This window comes from Pinus tabuliformis, chromosome 9, assembly GCF_031772625.1.
Source record: "Pinus tabuliformis cultivar Carrire ecotype Pingquan chromosome 9, CPIR1, whole genome shotgun sequence".
Classification (NCBI taxonomy): Eukaryota; Viridiplantae; Streptophyta; class Pinopsida; order Pinales; family Pinaceae; genus Pinus; species Pinus tabuliformis.
In genome coordinates this window covers 337255337-337275626 of record NC_142307.1, presented here as the reverse complement: position 1 = coordinate 337275626, position 20290 = coordinate 337255337, and the positions used below count along the sequence as shown (strand labels likewise).

General features: G+C 40.5%; 1 protein-coding gene across 1 annotated transcript in view; it reads right to left on the bottom strand.

The window, feature by feature from the left end:
• Window positions 1-19467, bottom strand: part of SQD2 (sulfoquinovosyldiacylglycerol 2) — a 276296-nt gene extending 256829 nt beyond the window's left edge. Inside the window, exon 1 of the mRNA XM_089439458.1 lies at window positions 18905-19467. Coding sequence (XP_089295584.1) covers window positions 18905-19218 — 314 coding nt within the window. The 5' untranslated portion in view covers window positions 19219-19467. The remainder of the gene's footprint in view (window positions 1-18904) is intronic.
• Window positions 19468-20290: the final 823 nt, after the last annotated feature.

The window sequence follows — 20290 nt, the reverse complement described above, 5'->3', positions numbered from 1 at the left end:
TGGCTTTATATCGGAACTGAAAATATATCAATTCGCATCCATAAACCCTTTCGGGTCCTGCTTTATCGCATGTCGCATATCTTCCCCAATCTCCAATCGCTGATTGCTCCGATCGGCCTTATTGCCTATCGGTGTATTGCATGGTCGCTGGTCTTTGGCATCACCCCTTACATAGTTGCGATGCGATATATCGCATAAGCTTCGAGCCGCGGGTTAAGTCCTCCCTGTGTGTGTTAGCGATGCGATGTTGCGAGTAAATATGGACCGTTGATCTGCGCACTTGATCAACAGCCCTTGTTTAATCACGCTAATCACTATCGCGATTTCCATAAGGCCGCCTCCAATAGACTCCGCTTGCCACCTCCGATTGCGATATGCCGATTTGATCTGGGCCGTAGATCTATCCGATCCGACGACTCCTGTGCAATGCTGCTTCAGCCTCCGCTTAACTCTGTTTTCGCCATTTCTTAATGTTTTTCCCATGTGATAGTGTTTTCTGCCATTTCTTAATGTTTTTCCCTTGCGATAGTGTTTAAGTATATGAAGACTTAGAGGGTTTTTAAGATCCATTGTGGATGATGCCTTCCCACTGAAAAGCTTTTGGACCACCAAAAGTTGGTTTTTATGCATCGATCAAGTGAGGATACAACTTCCTCACTTGTCCAATTTCTATCCATCGTGCACTACTTGGTTTTGAACCTTTGAGTCCGATTCTCAGGTACTCAACATCCCCTCGACGCATAGTTCTCACCTTCCTGTCCAGAACTGTGTCTTCCTGCAACTCATTGAGATATTCAGGCAACAGATCATCAATAGAAGGCAACTGACTTTGCTCTTCGGGATCTTCAATCAATGAAGGTTCATACAATCTCAAGTTTTCTACATTAATGACTGAATAGATCTACATATACGCTGGCAAATCAAGGCGAAAAGCGTTTTCACCAATTTTATCAAGTATCTTGAAAGGCCCATACCTTATTGGTTTTAGCTTCTTACCTTCACCTTGCATTCTGTCTTTGCTGATGTACAGCCAGACTTGATCACCAACTTGGAAACTATGCTCAACTCGATGCTTGTCATGCCTTGCCTTGTACTTGGCCTGACTTCTTTCCAGTTGTTCCTGCACTACTTGGTGAATTTCTTGGATCTGTTCAATGAACTTGGTTGTTTTGTCCACATCACTCTATCCATCAACTGCTATGTCTTTACCAAAGACAAAATCCAAGGGAGACTTTGGTATAAAACCAAAACAAGTCTCAAAAGGAGATCTCTGGGTAGAAGAGTGCTTGGCACAGTTGTAAGCATGTTGCACATAACACAAATGCTCATCCCAAAGCTTGGGATGCTTGCTGCAATAGCCTCTGAGCAACTGGATCACTATCATGTTGACCACCTCTATTTGACCATCTGTTTGTGGATGAAATGTTGTGCTCTTCTTCAATCTGGTGTCCATCAACTCCCATAGACTTGACCAAAACTTCCCAACAAATCGAGAATCTCGATCAGATACAATAGAAGTGGGTAACCCAAAATGAACCCATACATTCTGAAAGAACAACTTCGTTGTTTGTTCAGCTGTAACCTGCTTGTTACAAAGTATCAAAATACACATTTTACTGAACCTATCCAAAACAACATACAAATAATCATGACCTTTTCTAGATTTTGGCAATCCCCCAACAAAGTCCATGGAAACACCTTCCCAAGGACAAGAAGGAACTGGAAGTGGAGTGTACAAGCCTAATTTTCTATCACTGGACTTGTTTGTAGCACACATGGTACACCCTTTAATATATCTAGAAACAGTTTCATGCATTCTTGGCCAATAACAGAACCTTTGCAACTGTGCAACTATTTTACTTACACCAAAATGACCTGATATGAGAGAAGTATGCGGTCTCGGATTATGTTAACTCTTTCAGTTTGTGGAATGCATAACTTTCCCAAATGATATAAGAGTTGGTCCTTAACATAATAATCCAATTCTTCTACTTGCTTGCCATGACTTAAAGTTGCATATACATCTTTAAAATCTATATCTTGAGCATATTGTTCAATGTAACTTTCATGCATTACTGAGTTATGTTTAAGTATAGTAGATGCATTTATGATTGGTCTTGATAGCATATCTGCAACCTTATTGTGTATGTCCTTCTTATATCTAATGACAAGATGAAATTGTTGTAGAAACCCATCCACCTATAATGTCTTGATTGCTGCAATTTAGTTTGTGAGTGCAAATATTGAAGTGGTTGATGATCTGTATGTATGATTGTTTCTTTGCCCATTAGGTAATGTTTCCACTTTTTCACACTCTGTATTAATGCATACAATTCTTTATCATATGTGGGATAATTAACTACTGCAGAAGTAAATGTCTCATAATGATAGCATATGGGTTTACCGTGTTGCATCAACACTGCTCCCATGGCATAGTCACTGGCATTTGTTTCAATCTCAAATGGATGTTGAAGATCTGGTAGTGCTAGTACTGGTGCTATACTAATTTTTTCTTTTAAGGTGTCGAAGGCTTTCTGCTGTTTGCCCCCCCCCACTAAAACACCTGTTTCAATCCTGTTAAAGCATGTAATGGAGCCGCAATCAAAGAAAAGTTAGCAATAAACTTTCTCCAGTATTGCGCTGCTCCTAGGAAATTCCTAACATCTAATAGCAGATTTGGGTTTAGGCCAGTTCACAATGACTTCAACCTTAAAGGGATCTAACTTCAATTCACCACCCCCTACAATATGACCCAGATAATTTAAAGATGTCTTGCCAAATTCACATTTTGACAGCTTCACATAGAGATTTTCTCTTTTTAAAACATCTAAAGTCTACTTTACATGCTTTACATGGTCTTCCCATGTCTTATTGAAAACAAGAATGTCATCTAAATAAACAATTACAAAATCATCAATAAAAGGTCTGAGTACATCATTCATCACTCTCATGAATGTAGCAGGAGCATTAGTTAAGCCAAAAGGCATAACCAGCCATTCATACAGCCCTTGCTTTGTCTTGAAAGCAGTCTTCCATGCATCTTGTTCTGCAACTCTGACCTGATGATAGCCACTTCGCAAGTCTAACTTGGAAAAGTAAACTGCTTCTTTCAACTGATCTAATAGATCATCAATACGAGGAAGAGGATAACGATTCTTGATCGTTATTTTATTCAATGCTCTATAATCAATGCACATTCTCCACGAACCATCTTTCTTTCTCACCAGTACGATTGGAGATCCACATGGTGATGTGCTTGGTCTTATGAACCATTTATCGAGCAACTCCTGTACCTGCTTCTTTATCTCTGCATTCTCTAAAGTTGATAACTTGTACATTTCGATGTTAGGTAATGGAGCATCTTGCTGCAAATGAATATCATGTACTATTTCCCTTTTGGGTGGCAAACCTTTAGGTTCTTGAAATAGGATATCATATTCTGAAACAACTTTAACTAAATCAACTTTCTGTTTAGCATCACAGCCTCCAAATACATTGGTCTTATCAGGGTTCTTTTCCTTTACAACCATTAATAAAAATTACTTACTTGAATTCACAATTCCTTTCATCTGCCATGAGTTTATAAGAGAATGGTTATTTTTGAGTTTATGAGCTCTTACAATATATTCCATTCCATCTTTAGTGAGTTGATACTTATTTTCAGCTCTATAGAAAATGGCTTTCCTATCATACAAGTAAGGACTTCCCAAAACAATACCACATATATCCAATGAAACTATATCTATCTCAACCTCATCTACAAATGTTGACCCAATAGCAAACCTAAGTTTACATTGTCTTGTTACTTGTAGCTTTGTTTTATCACATACCCAACCTAATGGATATGGCTTCTCGTGAGGTTTTGTTAGTAATCCCAACTTCTTTACAATTGTTTCAAAAATCAAGTTTACTTGTGATCCACTATCAAATAAAGTATCAATCTTTTGGTGCTTGGAAATGACTCTAATACAAAAAAGCTCATGTCTTTTCCTCTCATTATTTTCATTATCAATAGATTGTGCAGAATTACTTGTGGATGCTTCAGAATTTTTACCTTTTATACCTGTGGCTATGACTGTTGTTTCATCACCTGAGTCTGACCCCAAGTCTTTCTAAATAGCAGCAGCAGTATTTTTCTTCTTACCACCGAACTTCTTAGGTTTCAGCTCTGGATGCAAAGACCAGCAGTGTGCATCATCGTGTCCATCCTTCTTGCAATGAGGGCATGAAGGTTTGTCCCTCTGTACAGTGTTTGTTTTCCTCTCCTTCCATTTCAATTTCTTCTTTTCCTTGTTCTTACTTACAGAGTGTTTAGATGATCCCCCAACCTCTGGGTTCACATTCTTGCCTCTAACTTCTAGATGTGTAGCCTAAACTGATACATCATCTAAGCTAGTGGGATTAAACATGAGAATGGTATGCTTCAAATAGCTATGCAGACCACCTATATACTTCAATAAAGTTTCAGGTGAGTCTAGAGATATGCCTAGAGTTAAAGCTCTTTTCTAAATTCCTGAGTATAACTTTGTACATTTTGCCCCTTTAACTGGCGAAGAGTTTGCCAACTCATCATTGCCTGTTGCATATAAGCTAAAGGATAGAATTTTTTTGATGGCAGAAACAAAATCATTCCAGGTGGAAAGGATTTTACCATGTCTTTGCAGATCAGCTTGTGTCTTGCCTTCCAACCACACTAGTGCAGTTCCTCCAAGTCGAAGGCTAGCCAGCTGAATCTTTCTCCTTTCTGAATCAATGTTCTGCACCTTGCAATATACATCAATCTATCTTATCTAGTTATCTAGCTTTTCTGCATTTAGTTCTCCATCATAAATTGGCAAATCAAACTTCACATCTAATTTAATCAAAGAAGTTTTCTTCTTTTTCTTATCAGGGCTAGGAGATGAGGATGATGAAGGTGATGGTGGAGGAGATGATGGAGGAGGCATTTCCCCTTTCCCTTTGCCCTCTGGAGGGGCAACTAGAGAAGGTTCCTCTGCTCCTTTGTCTGGTTTGGGTGTTGAAGTGCTTTCACCTCGACCCTTCTTAAATTCCCGATACATCTCTTCCACCATGGCTCGCATGGCCATAAAACTGTCCATGAACTGAGATTTTGATTCCAATGGAGTTTCTTCTGCCATTCTCCTCTGAGGATAGACTCTTCCAATCTCTGGATTAGCCTCAACAAGTTCTCCTTCTCCTAGTTTGAGCTTTGACCTAGTTAGCATTCAAAATCCAACACAAGCTTGTCTAACCTTAACAAAACCAAAACCAAAAGCTCTGATACCACTTGATCTGAAAATGAGATCTTAAAACAATATTAAGGTATTACAGACTCATGTGCAGGAATGCCTATATTACTTAGTGCAACGGATCGAAAAGATTGTGAATAATATAGACAATGAGCAGTTAGAAAAACATAACAGACACACACACATCAACACAGCAAATAATCAAGGAGTTCACCCAAAACTCTTGGGCTACGTCTCCTGGTCCAGCTTTCAATGGTGACCTCTCTATTATGTCTTCAAGAGCAGATTATTACAAGTGTGAGCTCAAATCGAGTCTCAACACAACAGTGAAAAAACAACAGGGATTTACTTGAAATCCTCAAGTCTACAAGAGTACACAGACTCTCCCCCTTGCTCTTTGTCTTCTGCTTTCTCTCTGTCTCAGCAACTGCTTGCTCTGTCTCTGACATTGAGTGGCTTTTAAGCCTATCGGTGCTTGTCTGTTCGTCTCCCCTTTCGGGCTCTCTGGCTCCCAGCCTCTGTCCGTTCAAATCCCCTCTGAGCGTTAAACAATCATTGTAGAACGCCTTCAGGTATGGTGGCCACCTGTTTTTAAATGGAAAGGACCACTGGCGCAGTTGAAATCCCCAAAAAGTCGTTTTTCTGTTTACACAGAAAAATACACAGAAAACGCTAAAAAATCCGCCAAGCCAAACTTCAAAAATTATCAAGTCCGACCTATAATCCCATCGGGTCCGTTGTTATATCACTATCGCAAGTCGCAAGCCGCAATTTCCTTTGTATTTGGGTTTATAACAGAAAAACCCGACAAATGGCTTTGTATCGGAAATGAAAATATATCAATTCACATCCATAAACCCTTTCGGGTTCAGCTTTATCGCATGTCGCATATCTTCCCCGATCTCCGATCGCAGATTGCTTTGATCGGCCTTATTGGCTATCGGCGCATCGGCATATCGCATGGTCGCTGGTCTTTGGCATCACCCCTTACATAGTTGCGATGCGATATATTGAAATCGCATATCACATAAGCTTCGGGCCACGGGTTAAGTCCTCCCTGTGTGTGTTAGCGATGTGATATACCGAGTAGATCTGGACCGTTGATCTGCGCGCTTGATCAACGGCCCTCGTTTAATCGCTTTGATCGCTATCGCGATTTCCATAAGGCCGCCTCCGATAGACTCCGCTTGCCACCTCCGATTGCGATATGCCGATTTGATCTGGGCCGTAGATCTATCCGATCCGACTGCTCCTGTGCAATGCTGCTTCAGCCTCCGCTTAACTCTGTTTTCGCCATTTCTTAATGTTTTTCCCATGCGATAGTGTTTTCCACCATTTCTTAATGTTTTTCCCTTGCGATAGTGTTTAAGTATATGAAGACTTAGAGGGTTTTTAGGATCCATTGTGGATCACCCTCTGAGTTTCGACTTCCCTCCTGGAAATCTCCCTCTAAGTCCTTATTTTCCTGCTAGAAATCCTCCTGCCAAATGTCAAACCGCTCCTCTCCAATCCTCCTTGCAACTGCAACTCAGATTTGGATTTCTTGGCTAGAAATTCGTCAAGGTAGCGACTCCCTCTACCTTGGTTTTGTCCCCTTAGGTATTGTTCTGCACCGACAGAAACAACACCCCACCAAATTCTCTCACAATCTGCCCACAACTCCCCAAGTCCCGGTAGCTAAAAAAACTGAGCCTTTCAAGCTCTACGCAATCCCAGCAATGGTAGAATCTGCTCCTCCTGGCCACAGCGTCTATCCTTCTTGGCTAAGAAAGATAACCGAGCACTACATAGGTTCGATCTACCCCTCTTTGCCTCTGCGTTGACCCTCCTGCTGGCTCAAAATGATGATGCAGGCCCTCTCCGTCACTTCTTCTCTGTTGCTTCTGCTATGCAACAACGTTGTCTCTCGAGACCGCTGTTGCTGCTGCAAATACTTCATATTACTGTTGGTGCCTTCAATTCTCCTGTGATTTGCAATGCTCTGATACCATGTTGAAATTTCTAAGTCTGACATGTTAGAAATCCCTACTGCATTATCTGGTTTAATTTCTCCTACTTGTTCATTCCATTAACAAGTTATTTATAAATATAAATACTGAAATAAACACAAATGCAGCCTTAACTCATATACAGATCAACAACTGAAATAACTAAGACAAACACACAAGGGACACCGTTATTTTTGGACAATTGTCCCTGGAAAAACCCAATTCAGGAAAATCGATACAACATATATGAGGGTTTTACTATTATGTAGTTTCTAAATATAACTATGGTGTCAGAAATGGCTCACCCAACAGAGAATGCTCTCGGCAGTAGTACCTCTCCTCGAAGACAAATATTCTGGTTGATCAATCACCGAATGAACGATCCCACAGCAACTACGGCAGCTCCTTAGCTGGACAGCGAAAGCTGCTCCAAGCTTCTCTACTGCTCTGCGTCACTCTGCAGGGACTGCGTCACCCTTCCCAGCTCACTAGCACTCAGTCTGCCCCACGAAAAATCACCCAGCGCTGCCTCTTGGCCCTACGTCAGCTCTGCTAGCCTCTGCGCAGCTACTGAAGCCTTTGCGTCAGCCCCTTGGCTCTCTGCGTCAGCTCTCAGACCCTCTGCGTCACCCATGTTGGCCTCTTCAACCTCTACGTAGCTCCCAGCTGCCTCTGCGTCAGCCTCTCCAAGCTTTGCGCTGTCTCTCTAGCACTATCTCTGCCTCTCTGCTATGTATTCTCACCCTCATGCCAAACCGCCCCTCGCTGCAACAGATCACTGGTTCGATTCTTTCAGCAAACCCCGCTCCAGAAAATCGAACTGACTGATCAATTTGGTGTGTGTGCAACTGACCCTCAAGCCTCCTCTTATACTTTTCCTATTGAGTCTTCAACAGTTGAGATTAAGTCCCTAATCAACGGCTAAGATTAGAGTTGGCTTGATCCATGTCATTTAGAACATTCTCACCCAGTTTTATATTAATACCCATTAATATTTCATTTTTCCTAAGTATAGACTTAGGAACCCCATTAAAATATTAATTATTTTAATATCTCTCCAACCGGATGCAATTTCCCCAAACCATTTCTGGGTCTTGGAGATCATATGCGCCTTAGCCTCTCCACCAATTTTCATGGCTAGAGCACATCCGATGCTATCACAAATCAACACCAACCCCTGTGGTTTAACAGCCACTCCAAATGTTGATTTTTAATGTACCTTGGACAAGTGGTTTCCCGTGGGTTAGTGTCTACCTAGGGAAAAGTGTCCAAAGTAATTATTTTCCTAAGTGTGACTTTATAGAGTGAACATGACTTTATAAGTGGTAAAGTCAATGTTAAATTATAAAGTGAAAAGTGACTTTAGACATAAAGTACAATGTGGGTACTTTATTTACTGGGTGAGTTAAAAAATAGAAAATAGGAATTAAATGCACATTTATTCTCATCTCTTGATCTAAATGAATCTGAGTCATTAGATCTTAGAGTTGCCCGAAAAACATTTAGGGAAACAAAAAGGGGAAAAGAAAAGAAAGATTGCATTCATTCTTCATGCGCAGATTAGAGAAAGGACGCTGAGAGCTAGAGAAAAGTTCTGAACAAGAAATTTGTTGCAACAAGCTGAAGGAGTGATTTCTGGACAATGTTGGGCATGGAAATCAAGGCATAGAAGACAACAGAAGATACAGTACGAACAGCATTGAATGTTGTGAGCTGCACTCTGTTCGAGAGAAGTTTTTGAGAAAAAAATCGTACAGTCCGTACAGTCGTATCCATAGAGTACATATTTTCATCTTCAAGTGGGCATGGAAATCGAGGCAAAGTGGGCATAGTTTTCAAGGAGTTTTGGGTTGAAGAGATAAGTGTGTTGCTGGTCTAGTTAAGTCCATATTTATTTTCAGCATGTGTTGACAGTCCCATGTGTTTTAATCTGAAAATTTCATTTCCAGAATGTATGTTTATGGGAAAGGGCATTTAACTGAATGGGAGTGATAAGGTGAAATTAAAACCGAGTTGGGATTGCAGGAAACTTTTTTTTAGTCATCAAATTTCAACATGGTATCAGAAGTACAGGCTGAAAATTGCAGTTTGAACAGCATACAGTAGTTTGGGACAGCAAATAGTGGTTTGGACAACAAACTGAATTTTTGGACAGTAAACTCAGTTAGGACAGCACACTGATATTTTGGGACAGCAAGGTGAAATTTCACACAAATTGAACTTTTGGGACAGCAAGGTGTGCTAGAAAGTTCATTTCTCCATTTTCTTGGTTTTGTAAATTTTAGACAGCAGTCATGGCCATGTTCTTAAGGATAGAGGACAGACTAGATGAGATATGCAACTATGTCGTTTGGAAGGACAAAATTCAAACAGTGTTTAAGGAGGCAGCAATTTGGGACATAGTGCGGCAAGTGGTTGTACCTCCTACTGCTGCAGATGAACTTGTTGAATTCACAAAAAATAATGCAAAGACAAAAAGGATTTTGATGGACAGTCTGAAGGATCATGTGGTTCCTCAAGTAAGAGGAAACACATATGCATATCAGAGGTGGACAGCTCTAACCACTCTCTATCAGAGTACCAATGAGAGCAGGAAGATGGTACTCAAAGAACAATTGAAGAACATTAGGATGACAAAGGCTGAAAGTGTAGTTCATTATCTTGGTAGGGTCAAACAAGTAAGTGATGATTTGACTATTATTGGTGAAGTAGTTGCACCCACAGAGTTAGTCAGGATAGTTGTAGCGGGACTTCCTAAGTCTTGGGAGGTCTTTGGAGATGTTGTTACCTCTAGGGAAAATCTTCCCAATTGGGACAGATTTTGGGATGATTTTGTGCAGCATGAGATACGGAAGACTAGCAGTGGTGGGGTGAAGATAGCGAATGAGGAGGATGTAGCCTTGATAGCCAAGGGGAAGAACAAAGGGAAGGCCAAGAAAAGGGCCTCATCAAATGGGGCTAAGGGAAATGGGAAGAACAGAGCTATTGTTGGGGCTACTAGAGCGATGATTCATGATCAGGGGTTGCCTTTGTTTTTGTTGGATGATGCCTGCAATACTGTTGTTTATCTTTAGAACAGGAGTCCTCACAGAGTATTGAGGAATATGACTGCGGAGGAGGCTTTCACTAGAGAGAAGCCTCATGTGGCACATCTTCGTATCTTTGGATGTCTCACATATTCTTATATCCCCAAGGAGCAGAGGACAAAGCTGGAACCCATGGCAAAGAAGGGTATCTTTATGGGTTACAACGAGACTTCAAAGGCCTATTGGATCTTCATTCCTTTTAAACAGAGAGTGGTGATTAGGATGGATGTGAAGTTCGAGGAGGAGAGGGCCTATCAGAGATCACAGGAGTATGATGAGGGAGATTCACATACTTCTCCTCAATAGGGAGGTCAGGTACAGGGAGCAGGACCTTAGGGTTCTGGATCGACTGGTATAGGAGGTACTTCAGTTTCGATGACATCTGAGGCACCAGTGGCGAGTTCACTGAGCACTTCTTTAGGGAGTCCACTGATACAGAGTTCACATGGCACTTCAGCTGACACAGGCACAGGTGCCAGTACAGGGTCTTCGAGGACAGGTGTTGGTACAAGCACACCAGGGTCAGTTGGAAGATCTTCAGGTTCACCGCACTGGGGGGCAGAGGATGAGGTTCCCTATGGGGAAGCTTCTTCAGGGAAGAGGCCCAAGTAGCTTCAAGACACCTTGAAGGACGTGGAGTTTGTTGGTCCTCCGAAGAGGGTGAATAGGGAGAGTGTGCCACCTGAGCGGTTTTGCAGTTATGTAGCCAAGGCTGCTAGCATTGTTGACTCTGAGCCTACTTCCAAGTGGCTCTACAAGATCAAGCATGCTGCGGATGGCAACATTGAGAAGTTCAAGGCGAGGTTTGTGGCTAGAGGGTTCTCACAGATAGAGGGAGTTGACTATGATGAGACCCTCACTCCCATAGCTCAGTACACTTCTATCCAGTCCCTTATTTCTATTGCTGCATAAATGGGTTGGCAAATCCATCAAATGGATGTGAAGACCGCATTTTTGAACGGAGTTATAGAGGAGGAGGTGTATGTTGAGCAGCCACAGGGCTTTGAGGTACTTGGGAGGGAGACTCATGTATGTCGGTTGAGGTGAGCGCTCTACGGACTTAAGCAAGCTCTGAGAGCTTGGTATTCGAGGATTGATACTTGCAGCAGATGGGTTTCACAAAGAGTGATGCAGATCCGAACCTATACTACATTGTTGTAGGGGATGATCCGCTCATTCTTGTGTTGTATGTTGATGACTTGTTCATTACTAGGGCAAAAGAGAGACTGATTAGTGGTTGCAAGGAGGATCTTGTTATGGAGTTCGGAAGGACATTGGGGTGATGCATTACTTTTTGGGGCTTGAGGTGTGGGAGGAGGACATATCTTTCTGGGGCAGGGGCAGTTTGTTGTGGATGTGTTGAGCAGATTTCACATCACAGAATGTAGACCCATGTTTACACCTATGATCACCAACTGGAAGAAGCTTCATGCTTCAGATTCTAGTTTGGTGGATCCCACATTGTATAGGCAGCTTATTGGGTCCATGATGTATCTGGTCAACACTAGGCCAAATATATGCTTTGCAGTGAACACACTTAGCCAGTTCATGGTTAAGCCCAGGAAGGTGCACTGGGTAGCTGCAAAGCACATTCTTCGCCACATGTAGGGGACTGTTGATTATGGTCTGAATTATAGGCGAGTGATGGAGTGAGGTTGGCAGGTTACACAGATTCAGATTGGGCAGGTTGTGCTTCTGACAGGAAAATCACTTCAGGGTGTTGCTTTGTATTGCGTTCGACAGTTGTGTCGTGGTTCAGTCGAAAGAAAAATTTAGTTGCTTTGAGCTCTTCTAAGGCTAAGTATATGGCTGCTAGTCAAGCTAGTTGTGAGGCCATTTGACTTCGTAAGTTGTTGTATGGCCTATTTGATCAAGAGTTGAGACCGACGATTATTCACTGTGATAATCAGAGTTGCATTAAACTCACAGAGAATCCCGTGTTTCATGACAGGTAAAAACACATTGACATCAGATATCATTTCATCAAGGACTATGTTCAGAAGGGAGCAGTGAAGCTGGAGTATATATCAACAAATGAGCAGGTGGCCGATGTTCTCACGAAGTCCTTGCCAAGAGGCAAGCATGTCCATTTCAGGGACAAAATGGGTGTGGTGAGAAACACTTTCATCGGTACGAGGGAGTGTTGATTTTTAATGTACCTTGGACAAGTGGTTTCCCATGGGTTAATCTCTACCTAGGGAAAAGTGTCCAAAATAATTATTTTCCTAAGTGTGACTTTATAAAGTGAAAGTGACTTTATAAGTGGTAAAGTCAATGTTAAATTATAAAGTGAAAAGCGACTTTAGACAAAGTACAATATGGGTACTTTATTTAATGGGTGAGTTAAAAAATAAAAAGTGAGAATTAAATGCACACTTATTCTCATCCCTTGATCTAAATGAATCTGAGTCATTAGATCTTATGGCTGCCCAAAAGTCATTTAGGGAAACAAAAGGGGGAAAATAAAAGAGAGATTGCATCCATTCTTCATGAGCAGATTGGAGAAAGGACGCTGAGAGCTAGAGAAAAGTTATGAAGGAGAAATTTGTTGCAGCAAGCTGAAGGAGTGATTTCTGGGCAAAGCTGCGCATGGAAATCAAGGCATAGAAGATAGTAGAAGATACAGTACGAACAGTATTGAATGTTGTGAGTTGCACGCTGTTTGAGAGAACTTTTTGAAAAGAAAAAAAAAACGTACAGTCTGTACAGCAGTACAAAAATCCATACAGTCCGTACAGTCGTATCCGTACAATACATATTTTCAGCTTCAAGTGGGCATGGAAATCGAAGCAAAGTGCCACGATTTTCAAAGGAGTTTTGGGCTGAAGAGATAAGTTGTATTTTGCTGTTTTGTTTTGTCTGCAAATGTATTTTTCATGAACTTGAAAGATAAATAAATTTGAAGAGTTCTCTAACAGGGTTTCCCAGGGGAAGATTGAAGGGGTTTTGTCTGGGTCTAAGTTGACCAAAAATCTGTGTGTATTTTTATTTGTGTTGCTGGTCTGGTTAAGTCCATATTTATTTTCAGCGTGTGTTGACAGTCCCATGTGTTTTAATCTGAGAATTTCATTTCCAGAATTATATATGTTGAATGTATGTTTATGGGAAAGGGCATTTAACTAAATGGGAGTGATAAGGTGAAATTAAAACCGGGTTGGGATTGCAGGAAACTATTTTTTAGTCATCAAATTTCAACACCAAAGAAGTCCAAGACAGCCTCCTTTCCCTCACCATTTACTCCTTAATCGGATGAAAGTAACACCAAAACATTTATCAAGGCTATATTAGAATCTCTCGCTGAATTTGAGGCCCCTGTTGAAAAATTACTCACAGCTGATTGGGAAATACATTCTAGCAGCCACTACCTTATTGTTGTCACTTGGTCTCATGCTTGCCTTGTAGGGTGCCCCTCTCCAAGGCCTGCTAGATTTTGCAGCAGCAAGGTCACGTGTAAGTCCCTAGTGAATTTAACAGAATACCCTTAAATTGCAACTTTATGGCCAAAGGCCTTTTGGATTTAAAGTTAATCTTGTAATGATCCTTCTCCAATGAAAGGACTTTTCAATCAATATATATATATAGATAATGCTTTCAATGGATTAACACCTTCAAGGGGTCAATCAAGTTGTTTAATATATTGGATGCACTGGAGTATAATGCCTTTCAGTTGGTTATCACCTTCAAACATCAACCACATTATTTAATGTATTCACTGCACTAGGTATAACACAATTAAGATCCTATAGGGTTAATACCTTTGACGCCCGACACTATCACTTTATTCATTTTTCTTCACATTTTAGTTATTTAGAATGAACATCACAGTTATCAAAACAGGGAATGAGACCGACCCTTTTAACTAGTTTGGACCCTAGACTTACTAGTTCCATATAGCTCTAACTAGTGGACAAATAACCCAAAAAAAAGGGAGGGGGAGTCAAGACCCTCCCTCCCTAAACCTTCGACCTAGTCATGTCAACAAATCAACCTCATTTTTGGAATTCTATTTAACTTTAAATATTAGTTATATTTTACATACAATAACTTAAATCTTAACATTAAATGGAACCCCCATTCCAAGGTATTTTGTAATGGAAACATACCCATTAGCCCTGACATGGAGAAGAGAGAAATTTGGGTGTTTTTCGGCTTTCAAGTTTCAGCATGCTTAACAGTTTTGTCAACATTTCAGCATGTAGTTAAAACAAACCTTGTGTCCCTTCCTCAAGCGCCCTTTGAAATGAGAATTGTGGGATTCTAAGATTAAAATCTAGAAGGGAAATAGACTGCTCAATGGTGCCAACTCACTGAAAACATCAAATGGCAGCAGTAGTTGAAGCCATTCACCAACAGAAAGCAAACTTCAGATTCCTGGACCTGGCTGAGTCAGTCTACTGACCCATACTTCAGATGAGCTATGTACTTATTTGATTATAGTACGATGAGTTCGGGGCCAAAAAAGGAAGAAAGGACTCTCCATTGGTTGACTGGGACATTTGTACCATCCTTATCGAACAAGGTGGGATTAGTTTGATGGATAACAGAATAGGGAGGGAGTGATTTGGCAGCTAAATGGATCATGTGAGCTATGTGGTGGAATACACAATGGCACACTCATACCCTACACCAAATTTAGCCGGCAACACATGTTGCGGGCATAAAAATTCGATTGGGTATATGCAACATTATTCGAGGGGTTGTGACCTTCAAAATTTCAGGACTGAGAGTACTAAAAAGGAAATGACAAGCTTGTCAACCAATCTTGAAGGAACTTCAATGGGATTTTGAAAAACAAAAAGATTTTCCCTCTGTATTCAAGATAAGGCCACCATGACTTTAACCTCAACCCTTGTATGAGTGAGTCTTCAAATCTCCCCCTACATTGAGCAGGCTATGGAACAAATGAGCAATACCTTGGTTTAGATTTACCTGCATAGATAGAAGCAACAAAAAGTATGGAGTCTACACCTGCACCAGAACCGACATAGATTTGGATTTAAGCAAAAGAGTTGCCTGACAAGATTGTTCTAAAAGTTGAGGGCTCACAATGGACTATCAAAACACGGCCTTTGGGAACATAATCCATCTGAGAGATAGGACTTTTCATGGCAACTTGCTCAAAAAAAGGCACAACAAACGGAAGAAGAGCCAAAAACTCAGTTGAACCCAACAGATGTGGACCAAGATATATTTGAAAAAGTTGAGAGAAGGTGAAACAAAAAGTCTAGCCAACTGAGAAGGATAGTCCTGCATTATCAAAAGATCAAGAATCCAAAAAGTAAGAAGTCCCAGCAATTTTCTAGCATAAAGGAAGACTTCCCTGTAGGAAAAGCAACCTTGCAAAAGGGATGTAACGTTAGCATAGATAGCAAAACAAAAGAACAGAAAGACCCTTTGGCTAGCAAGACTACACTGCCAAATCCTCAGCGTAAAGCAGCTTTCAAGAAGCAGTTAAACAATGAGTAGGGAAGACCCTCTTACCTCTTTATCCTCCCCCTATCGATATAGCCAAGGTGGACTTCCCAATAGTATTTTTAGGATAGTACGAAAAAATTGATCATACTCGCGCTGATCCAGCTAAAAACGCCTGATGGTACAAGAGTTCACTAATTTGTGTGAATCTATATATGCAAATCGTTATGTAAGTTCAAAAGATTGAATTGGATGTGACTCACCTGAGACTGTTGCCGGATATTTGGGAGTTGCCCTTTGATGCCTCTCCTACCCACTCAGATTGATGACTCCGATCCAAACAATTCCAAAGCCATTAGGGAAAGTCTTGCCATCAGGACGGCCATGCTATTAAGGAACAATGCCACAACTAGCCCCCTCCTCCTACCTAGAAGAATGATAAGTTCCCTAACCTCACTCTCGTCATTTCAAAAGTAGAGAAGACACCAAAAATTGAACCTGGAAATGATGGTTGGGAACCAACCAGTACTAGTCCTGAACCCACTATGGGAGGATGGGGCTGGACTTCTACGAATAGCTGCCCGACTGATGTGCGATAGACTTGTGTCTTTCATATGATGTGAGTCTATGTTAGCAGAAATCTTTCATCCGCCTCCACATTTACAAGGAAATGTTTAGATTGCACACTATAAAGGTTTTGAAAAAAAGAACCCAAAAATAATGTTTGCAACTAGTTTGTTTATCTTTTATAATCTTTTGTAATTAGATTGTTCATATTTTATAATTATAAGGTTAGTTGTTTCGTGAAACATTTGTATGTGATCAAAAGGCATTCGAATTCCTTCAATCGATTTATCTATTTAGATCAATGTCAATTGATCATCATTTCTTAAAGGCGTTCCCATTCCTTCTATTTATTTAGTTTTAAGTCAATTGATAAGCATACTAGGTAGATGAAAAAAATTACAAATATTTAAAAGTGAAACACTTTTGTCATTTAATATATGTTTAAAACTACTCACAAAATATTTTGTCTCAACCAATTATTATGTCTGCACAGTTACTTACCTTAAACAACTTCATCACTAAGTTTAAATGCTCAAACTTCTGCAATACAACGTAACTTATTAGAGGAAAGGACAATGCATCATCGGTACATAAAGAGTTTGTGTAGACCAAGTCTAGCTTTAGGGTATCCATATTGATTAATTTTATATATATTAGAGAGATGCAGTGAGCATTAGATCAAATCCATTTCAATATGATATGGATATATAAAAATTTAAGGTTTTGGTTTTGATATTATATATATATATGAAAAACGTGGCAAGAATGGACATGTTTTTATTGAAAACAGGATCGGTGACAGAAACAATTTCTCAAAAAACACTCAAGTTTCGCTGAAAATGGAAGAGGTTTTGGGAGAAAGACGTTACTACCAAGAAATAAAAACACATGCCAAAAAGGAGGTTTTTAACAAGTTTCATATTGTTTTAAAGTAATGGATTTCACTAAGCAATGCCTATTAAATGTCATTTTTTTTCAATGTGATTTTGATGGGGAACTAGCAACCTTTCTAGATATATGCAATAGCCCGCAAATTACATATATCAGAAACTCATAGTTCAGCCTAAGATCAAGATGTCCGGAGACCACCAAAAACTAGAGCCAAGATCCCAGATTCCAATGGGATGCCTATCCTTCCAACATGGGTTATGGGTGTCATTTTCAAAGATTCAAACCCTAGTGGGGAGAGAGTTAACAGCGCATCTTAAACACCCAGTCTACCCTTGCTTGACCTATTAAAAGTCATGTTACTAGTAACTTAAATGTGGGTCAAAGGGGCAAGACCCTATTTATTGTTTTATTATATCATCATGGACTTTTGTGTGAACTGCAATATGACCAGGGACTTGAATTTTGCAATGTTCTACAGGAATGCATCTGGCAAGCCCAGGGGTGCACCCTGACGAAACGCTTCGCCATACACCACATTTTCTGAAACCCGGGCAAAATACATGGTGAAATGTTTCACCAATATGCATGACACATTACACAAAACGGAAGTTTCTGGGCGCCCCCACCGCCCAAAAAGCAAGATGCCTAAGCATTCCCTCATGATTTTTGTCCCAAAAAACCCTTAAATTTAATTTTAAAGAATAAATTAATTATAATTAAACATCTACGAAATCTATACAAGCAAAGAATCCACCAAACCATGGTAAATTAATAAGGGAGGAGTTCTTAGGTTTGGATTTTATTTTTATTTTTTATTATTATTAAAAAAATTTAGAGGTACACCCCAGTGCTAAGAACCCTACCCCTGACGTCCCTGTCATCATGAATTTCCCTAAAATTTGTGCGTCACCCCACTCTCGCAATCTCGTACCTTGGAAACTTGGTAAAATACTGAAATTCGGCTGAATAAGGCCAATTAATATGGCAATTCAGCAATTCGAAACGTCAGGCAAATTATTAGGTTTAATTCCATTCGGTTAATTACTCTGGGCGCATGCCTCTTGCTCTCAGTCTAGCAGCCATTGCAGGCCCTAACGAAGCTCACTGTCCGGGCTGCCTTCATGATCGCTCTCCTTGGCCTTCATTGACCCCGCATAGGAAGAGAGGGACGAAACGCAGAGATGCAGATAAATAATAAGTCGAAGCCCATGCGGTTCGACCTTGGGACATAATTAAAGGGAGAAAACGATGGAAGAATTTGGCATCGAACATTGTTATATTGGCAATTTCATTATGAATTTTGGGAGAGTATACAAATTTTTCCCCAAATAAAAGTTTTCCATTCACTTTTTTTCATATCATTCCAAAGTCGAATTCGACCTTGGTCGCGATCGTTTAAACCTGCCTAATTTCCTGTTTGAAATGGCTGCATAAGAGGCTTTTCGTTTTTCAGTGCCATGGACATTTATGGGGTGGCTGCATAAGGGGCGCCCTTTTTCTTTGTAGTTTTCCAATGCCATGTCCATTTATCTACTCTTTATATCAAAGTTGAAGAAAACATTTTATCAAGGAATCAAAAATCAATGGTCACTGAGAGAATGCTTCAGTCCTGACGTTGCAGCTGAATATCAAAAGCAATTCAATATCGTTTCAATCCCAAATTTCAGCAGAGCATTGAAAAACTAAAAACGCAGAGAGAAGAAATACTTACGCAAACGGAGATGGCTCTATAAACAGGGCAATCCGTCGTGGCTTGTGATTTTCCATGGCCACAACCTCGTCTGGAGGAGATTCCAAAGCCATTGAACGATTACAGTAATTGTATCTACCAACTCTGCACCTTACCCGGGATTTTTCGTTTACAGACGAAGAGCACGGCAGATGGGCAAATGGAAATATTCTCTCAGAACATAAGTTGGTTGCTACATGTATTGCAGTAGACTTCTGATGTCTGCTGGAAGGCACCCAATTGCAATTTACATGTGAAATTCCCAATGTTGTCGCAGACAGAGACAGAGTACCCATCTTTTTACATCCACTAAAACGACCTCCGTATCTCCTTACATGTTATGAAATGCATTGCATATATGAATTCAATGTATGGGGATTTAAACTACAAAACAACTTATTTATCTCCTAACACCCAATACACTGAAAGTATTGGGCATGGCTCTCTGCTCAATGGTGTGCTGTATTAGTGAATATGAGCAAAACCGTGATCCGTTCCACTATCCAGTGCTTTTCTGTATCATTCTATTTCACACGTGTTTGGATCTAATTATAGATACCGGGACATTCTTCTCAAAACGTATCCCACGGGAATATTCCTTAGGAAAATAGTATAGGGACGTTTGGAAATAAACTCCAAACTGGTCCTATGGCTGGATTCATAAGCAAATTCAGTTGGGGTTTAAATTCGGTTGAGTATGATGTGAGTATTCTCTGAAACGGTGGTTTTGTTTAGTCTTTAAGATATTTAGAAAGAAATGATCTTCGATTGTGATTTTGTTTATCTTTCCAAGAGATTTAGAAGGAAATTATATTGGAATATGATTTTTAGTATTGATTTATGAATGTTGTGATTTAGGAAAGAAATTATCTATGAATGTTGTGATTAGTATCTAGGATGTGTAGTGTTATCTTTCGCTTTAAAATCTTTAACGATTAAAACTATGGTCGCGTGAACCAAATTTGCAATGGAAATTGCGCTTAAGGAAAGAGCTTCGAAACCAAACACAGAAGGAAAAAGAATTTAAAGTGAAGCATGGTTCCTGTCGAGGCCTGGACCTAACAAAGTGGGCAAGTGGCCGGGCACCAAGAGGGGGTTAAAAATTGTGCATTTCCCAGAACAATCATCGGTCATCGCAGATCAATAGTGCTTCGTAACCAGTTCGACGAGTGGGACTTGTGCGGAGGTTAACCCACAGTACCTCCCGGAAGTTGAAAAGTCAAGCTACGATCTGACAACCTGGATTCATTCCAAGGGTGAGAGAAGGGCTCATTCACCCGCGGGGCGATCTGCCGAAGTATTGTGGGGGCCACCCGCCAGGTGGGCTACCCCCATTGGCTCCTTACGTCAAGCGAGCGCAGTATAGAA